This window comes from Microtus ochrogaster, unplaced genomic scaffold, assembly GCF_000317375.1.
Source record: "Microtus ochrogaster isolate Prairie Vole_2 unplaced genomic scaffold, MicOch1.0 UNK113, whole genome shotgun sequence".
NCBI lineage: Eukaryota > Metazoa > Chordata > Mammalia > Rodentia > Cricetidae > Microtus > Microtus ochrogaster.
This window is the reverse complement of record NW_004949211.1, coordinates 284,124-291,811: the sequence shown is the minus strand read 5'-3', so window position 1 is coordinate 291,811 and position 7,688 is coordinate 284,124. Positions and strand designations below refer to the sequence as shown.

The following is a 7,688-nucleotide window of genomic DNA, read 5'->3' as shown; positions in this document are numbered from 1 at the left end:
GCTCTGTAGACCAGGCTGGTCTCGATAGGCACTTGATTTCTGAAAGGGCCTCCTGCTTCGCTTTTGTTTGACTTTAACACCTTCAGCGGGATACACCTGTAGTTCCAGCTTTTAAGGAGGGAGAGCTAAGAATGTTATTGAATCCAGAAGTTCAAGAACAGCCACAGAGAGACTCTGTCTCAAATAACCACACCAACGAATAAATGTCTCCCTTAGGAGCTCAGGCTTATAGCTGGGTAAGTAACTTTATATTTAGATCATACTGCTCCCTACCTCTAGTTCCTCCAGGACTCTATTCCACATCACCCTCCCAACTTCATGTCTACTCCTCTCCCCTCATAACATACCGAGTCCAGTAGTGCTGCCACGTGTGCATGAATGCAGGGCACCAACCACTGGAGCATGGGCAACCTACGCTAGGCCACACTGCAAAAGAATCTGATTTTCTCTCCCCTAGGTGTTATCAATTGCCAATAGCTTCTTAGCTATGGGTGGGGCCTCATGAGCTCCTTCCCTCTGTGAGATAACATCTTAAAAGTCAATTTCGTTTCAAGAACAAAATCTAAACTTCATGTAACTGAACATCATATCATAACCTAAATTTAGATTATACCTTTGATTGGATCCTAAATTAAATTTCTGAAAATTAGACAATATGCCTATAAAACAGTACATAAGTCAAAAACTGAGTACTAGCAATATAAAATTTATTTTTTATTTATTATTATTAATACAGTATTCTGCCTGCATACATGCCTGCAGGCAAAAAGAGGGCACTACATCTCATTACAGATGGTTGTGAGCCACCATGTAGTTGCTGGGAATTGAACTCAGGACCTCTGGAAGAACAGTCAGTGCTCTTAACCTCTGAGCCATCTCTCCAGCCCCATAAAATGTATCTTAAAATAACAGAATTTTCTGCAATAAAGATAATTTTCCAGATAGAGAACTAGGTTCAGAGGTGGACAATTAATTCGACATCACTGAGCTAGTTTCTTAGTTAATGAGTGACACAAGAGTAGAATCCAGACTCTCTGCTTGCAGGGACTCATCTGTCACAGAGCAGAACCTTACTGCAAACTCTGGAGAGTTCATGGCAGGGGTGCAGTCATGTTGTGCAAGTCAGCAGAAGGAAGCACTGGGTGACTGTGACAGTTCCCTCATGAGCAAACCCACAGGATGTATTCAATGAATTATCTGTTTTCTCTAACCACCAGTGCTTCAGAAGAAAGGCAGCATGGCTGAGGCAAAGAATTAGGTGAGAATTTCAAATAAATAGCTATTTTGTTTCCAAAAGTTCTAGAAATGAAGATGGTTTTCTATGCTGAACAGTCACTGACCAAGTTATTCTTCACAATTTCACAAGTTCCTTTTTTGTTTGTTTTGGCTTGTTTTTTGTTTAAGAGGCCTCTCCGTAGCATAAGCAAGTCTGCTCCACTGAAGAGCTTCTGACCTTCCAGATATTTTAGCGGTCTACCAGTGCTAGGAGACAGATGGTGTGGAGAGCCTCTAACTTCACAGATACTTTAACCAGCTGCCTTGCTCCTACCTCTTTCCAAGTTTGGCTGTTTCCATAGCAAAAGTGGCAATAGTTATTCTCCACTCCACCCCAACAGAGGGTAGGCAGCTTTATACTTGTCTTTTCAAGTATAAATGTTTCAAGGCAATTCTAAGCTGTAACCTGCCATAAGAAACTCTTTGTTCAGCTGGGTGGTGGTAGAGCACACCTTTAATTCCAGCACTGAGGAGGCAGAGGTAGGTAGATTTCTGTGAGTTTGAAGCCTGCCTGGTCTACAGAGCAAGTTCCAAGGCAGGCTCCAAAGCTACATAGAGAAACCCCGTCAAAAAAAAAAAAAAAAAAAAGAAAAGAAAAGAAAGCAACTCTATTTTCAATTCTCATATTCATCATTTCAGGCTAATCAAAACTCAGTTTTAATTAGTAAGCTAAATATAAAATAAGAATGTCACTGAAAAAAAAAGAAGAAAAAGACAGGGCCAGTGAGATGGCACAGCAACTAATGGTGCTCGCTGCCAAGCCTGAAGATCTGAGTTTGATCCCTGGAACTTACACAGTAGAAGAATAAAACTGACTCCAGGAAGTTATCTTTGACCTGCACATGTGTGCCGTCCCCTCCAAAACATACTTTTAAAAGGGAAAGAGGGCAGCCTCACTGCTGTGTAAAACCTGGCCTACATACTGTGTAAACAAGCTTCTACTTTGTCGTTTCAGAATTAATATAGTTCCTTCTACCCAGATAAATGGTGACAGTTTTAATAAAGCTCTGGCTCTCCAGAGCTGTGCACCCTCTTTTCTATAGAAAAAGTGGCTGAGTGGACAAGGATGCTAAGCCCACACCTGCTCAAGAATTCTCAGAAGCTATTTGAGGATGATATAATAAAAAGTATAAGCCACTCTGGAAAGCAGAAGAGGCATGAAAAGACATGGCATCATTACATCATTATCATTCTAAATTCTCTCAAGGATACACTCCAAATCTCAGCATTTTTTTTGTTTGTTTGTTTGTTTCTCAAGACAGTGTTATTCTGTGTGGCCCTGGCTGCCCTGGAACTCTTTCTCTCTCTCTCTGCAGACCTGGCGGACCTTGAACTCACAGAGATCCATCTAGGATTAAAGGCATGTGCCATGCCGCCACCACCATGCTAAACCTCAGTAATGTTAATGGCCCTCCCAAAAAGCTGAAGAACATTCTGGAATGTTCTGATTCACTACCACTTAACTCAGTGATTCTCAAGGTATGGGGTGACTGGTTCTCTGGAAGTTCTGGAGTACCCTCTCTCAGCCATAACACTGTGCAGAAGCAGACTGAATGGAAGGAGCTTGCATCAAGAAAAACATCAACAAAATGTGCACAAATGTAAAGCAATGGCATTATTCCTCTATAATATTAACATAATGGGTTGATTTACACCGAATTATCAAGTACAAGAACTCATAAAAAAAAGTACTAGAGTTCAATCCTTTTGTTTTGTTTTGTTTTTTACATTTTTGTTTTTTTCAAGACAGGGTTTCTCTGAAGCTCTGGCTGTCCTGGAACTCTGCAGACCAGGCTGACCTTGAGCTCACAGAGATCCACCTGCCTTTGCCTCTCAGTGCTGGGCTTAAAGGCCACGCTGCCACCAGCATCATCACCACCCAGCTCCTTCTTTTGGTGGTGCTTGAGGCAGTATAAGGAAGTTCTTGGATTAAAAAATGCCATTACCACTGACTTGTTCACATTCACTATGTTCCAAATTTTATTTATGTTTGAATACTCAAGTAGAATTGGCAAAATGGGTTGAGAGATTAATATAATACATATATATCGTAATACACACACACAAATTCTTTTTAGTAAAAAGAAGGAGCAGGACACAGCAATCACTTGCCTCCCGACTGACCTCATGTTTCCCTTTCCTCTATCTTTTTGTTTGTTGGCTGGTTGACTTTGGTTTTTCTTTTTTTGAGACAGGGTCTTGTGTAGTCTAGGCTGATCTCGAATTCCTCATCCTCCACACCTCCCAAGTGTTGAGATTGTATGCTCAGCTCCTTTCCTGTCTGACTCTCCAGTGCTATTCACATTTTTTTATAGCTGACAATATTTAATACAACATATAATAGAGCTATTTTTTGAGACAAGTCATTAGATTGATTATACCTAATTGCTTAATTTCTCAGAAAGCATTTTTCACTAAAAAGTGTTGTTGACAAAGACAATATTGGAGTGGGAAGAATGTATTTCTATAAAGTCTTTAGTCTTTACTGACCTACCTCTACAGGTCGGCTGCTCAGGAAACTACAATCAAGCTTCCCAATTTCTCCGATCTTATTTATCACTACATGTTAAACAAATTTTCTGCTCTTAAAACACAACAATGTGCAAAATTCTGTAATCAAATACCTTGAGAGTTTACTAGCCACTTAAAATACTGGTTATGGAATAATTCCCCAGCAAATTATTTATCAATTAACAAAGTTTAGTTTCACCTCTGAGAAATTTCAGAGTATATTTTTCCTGTTATGGATCCTGACAACACAAAGTGCCAACTTCTCTCATGGTTAACAAGAAAATGAAAATGTACATTATTAGAAATATGAGAGCTTTCTATTCTTCCCAGGAAGGTGGCATTTTCCTTGACATCTGCTATGTCCTCTGGTAAAAGTTTACAAGACAAGGCAATCTGTGAACCACCCCGAGCCCTCGATACACCCTGGAAAGGCCGTGCTAAATTAAAACACATTAGCTGGATCAAATGCCTAAGGAACGCAGATCTAAAGAGCTGGAGATTTGAAAGCCCACATGGCATTCTAGGAAGGGAGAGACTCACAATTTTGCATAAAAATCACAAAATTCCTTGTAGACTTTTACATCACTGTGCCTGCGCTGCAGCTTGGACACAGCCCTCTCATCTTCATTCCCATTAGCCTCGACGACACAGTTAAGGACTGTCCGGGGAATTTCTTCATTCTCTGGGATGGTGCACGGGCGTGATCGGGCTGGGAAGGCCATTGTACAGGCTTGAGAGTTCAGAGTCCTCTGATGCCGAGCAGGATACAGAGAAGAGAAACAATATCCAGGCCTCCTGTTTCCCAGCCAGGGTCACTCCCACTGTTCCCACATGCGTCACCCAGCTGCCAGGGTCGCTACCGACTTTTCATGTTAAGAGCTCAGTAGCATAGCAGTCTGGCTCTAGTACAACTTTCTAGAAGCTCCCGAAAACATCTCACATGGCAGGGACAACCTGTTTCTGAGCAGTTCTCCATTTGGATGTGCAAAGCGCCTTTTGGAAAGCTTGACTAACTCCAGCGAGGACCTGAGAGCCCCTGAAATGAAGCTCTGTGTGGTCGTCTATTATCTTTGCTCTTCATACAAGAAACAACTTAGTACAGGCTCAACGACTGGGCACAATTTCATCCCAGCTAACTCTGTAACAGGAGTCACACAGTCTTCATGGTGTTCCTGCTATAATTAGTTCAAACTACTGTGTTTGTCCGGATGATAACAAGAAACAGCGTAGCACAAGGCAACACAAAGGTTTAGGATTTTTTTTTTTTTAACTTTTTATTGATTCTTTGTGGCTTTCATATCATGCATCTCAATCCTACTCATCTCCCTGTCCCCTTGCTTCCACACCCTGCTCTTGCAAACTCCCCACAAAACAAAACAAAATTTAAAAATAAAACCAAAACCAACCAACCAAACAAAACCAAAGGCCCACCCGCAAAAAAAAACTCATCACAGAAGATGCAGTGTGGCCCAGTGAGTCACGCAGTATACCGTTTAGTTCATATGTCTTTCTTTGTAAGTGCAGTGAGTCACTGGTCTGGTTTGAGGCCTCTGGCTTCTGCTATACCATCAACACCAGGCCCTCACTGGGACTCCTGTTGGAGATCCTCCTGCTGCCCTGTGCCATGGAGATCCTGCACCTTTGGATCTGCAGGTCCTGCCACTGCACATGCTCCAGCAGTTCACAGATGAGCTCAGTGCTTCTAGGCATGGGCTGATGCAACAAGGACAGTCACAGTTCCACACCAAGGTTTGGGGTTTTTCTGAGGTTCCATTTTTTATTCCAGTAAGCCATCCCAAAGCAAGGACCCCACGGGACTTGTGAGCAGGCATACTGCTGGGAACCTGAGGTTAACAGGGGAGTCATGAGACCAACACACAAGCAACATACAGTTGAGACCCGAGTACCAGTGAATGATGATACAGAAGAATCAGCAAGCCACTTCTGTCACTTCACATCCTCTATGAAATGGGTGTTACTCACAAGTAAAAAGACCACGGCCACAAAGAGACTGAGTAATAAGTAAGTGGTGGGGTCCAGACTTAAACCTAGGGACTATGCTGTAACTTCCATGAGAGAAAAATACCTGAACAGAATCACCAAGAAATAAAGCAAGTGAACTCTAAATCAGTATGTGGTGGGTTCAAAATGAGACCAGAAGCAGGAAATGAGATATTTCCCTACTTTGAATATAGAGATATCAGAATGATGAACTCAGACTGTAGCCTTAGACCTGCTGAGACCCAAAGCTGAGGGATGACAGAACAGGAAAATCACTAGTTTCAAGTAGTAAAAAACAGCTTTACGATGTAAATGTTATTCTTTCTATTTGTCTATCTATAAGCCCTCATTACTGGTTTCTATATATCTTTATGTTATCCTTTCTTTTCGTCTATCTGGTTTCTTTTCGTCTCTTACTGGTTTCTATATATCTTTATGTTAGTCTTTGTATTTATCTATCTATATGCTCTCATTTACTGGCAAAGTAAAACAGAGGAAGGACAGGATCAGACAATTTCAGGCTGACAGAGCACATGCCACTGCTTAGTTTTCTGGCTGAAGTAGAGGAAATACAGTGGCGGAGTTGGGAGTTTGATAACAGCATAGCGGCTGTAGTGCCACTGAGTATGCAGCTACTGTGGCCACCAGTAAGCAGGACCATGCTCTCTACCCATAGGAATCTCATTACCACCCTCCCTGGCTTGCCTGTTTTTCACCTGTATAAACTGTCATTTGTGGAACTCTGTAATATGTGATGGCTGAAGGCTGGCTTTAAGTCAGTTTCATGACATTGAGATCTGTCAGGTTGCAAACATACATGTGGTTTGCTCTTGTGTTTCTTGTGTTACTGCGTAATATTCAGCAGTATTAAAGTAGGTTATGATCAAACCATTCACCCACTGAAGGAAACTTAAGTACTTCCTAGTTTTAGGCTATTACAAATAAAAATTGTATAGAAGCTTCTGCATAAACGTTGATTTATATTTCTCTTGACTAACCACCAGAGTGAAACTGTTGAGCGGTATTCCAATCATACTTTAACTGTGAAAGAACTACTAGGAGTGGTGGTACATGCCAGGAATACCAGCACCTGAGAGGCTGAGGTAGCAGCATTTAAGAGTCTAAAGCCAACATGGGCTACATAGCAATGAAGGACAGCCTGAGTTGCACATAAGATTCTGTCTAAACAAAACAAAGACCAATCCTTTATTTGACAGGGCGGGGGTGTATCTTGGTGGTAAGTCACTTGCCTACCACAAGCAAGGGTTCAGTCTCTCCCACTGAAAACAATTACTGATGCAAGGATATACTACTACAAAATCCTCTACAATCCTCTCTGTGACTTGTCTGATATCTTTGTAATTTGTACCTGATTACTTAAGAGAAATTTAAGGAAAAAAAAAAAGAGGAAAAAGTTACATAACAAGTAGCAGGAATCTTCTTTAGGCTGGTAAAAAGACCAAACCAACTAGTAAAATCTGGATAATAGAAACTGGCTGTGTACAAAATTTCACTCTCAATCTTAAACCTCAGGCCTCATACAGCTAAAGATAGACAACAAATTATCAAAACATAGTGGTATGATCCTGTGATGTTATTTGTAGAAGGTGGACCTGCTATCTGCAGCCTAAGACAATCTGCATTCTCCTGGGGGAGGGAGAAAGGAAAACTCCATCTTTTGTATCTCAGTAGTGGAAAGCACATGGCAGCCAAAGAGAGAATCACCAAACAGGTGATTCTGTTAAATGGGGTCAGCTACCTGGGAAAAAGAGTTGGTAGAAATGAAAGTTGCAGGAGACCAGAGAATATGGCAAGATAGAAGCTTTTAAAAATCCAACTGACATCAAGATTAAGAAATATAACGCCGGGCGGTGGTGGCGCACGCCTTTAATCCCAGCACT

General features: G+C 41.5%; 1 protein-coding gene across 6 annotated transcripts in view; it reads right to left on the bottom strand.

Annotated features, from left to right (window-relative positions):
• Window positions 1–7,688, bottom strand: part of Lims1 (LIM zinc finger domain containing 1) — a 109,165-nt gene that overhangs the window by 27,720 nt on the left and 73,757 nt on the right. For 2 of the 6 annotated variants that reach the window (XM_013355311.1, XM_005371544.2), the window contains exon 1: window positions 4,327–4,566. The exons of 3 other annotated variants lie outside the window; for them this stretch is intronic. In XM_013355311.1, the coding sequence (XP_013210765.1) occupies window positions 4,327–4,508 (182 nt within the window). In that variant the 5' untranslated portion in view covers window positions 4,509–4,566. Of the gene's footprint in view, window positions 1–4,326; window positions 4,567–7,688 lie in introns of those variants that run through there. One more of the 6 variants, XM_005371545.3, reaches the window with a different exon arrangement.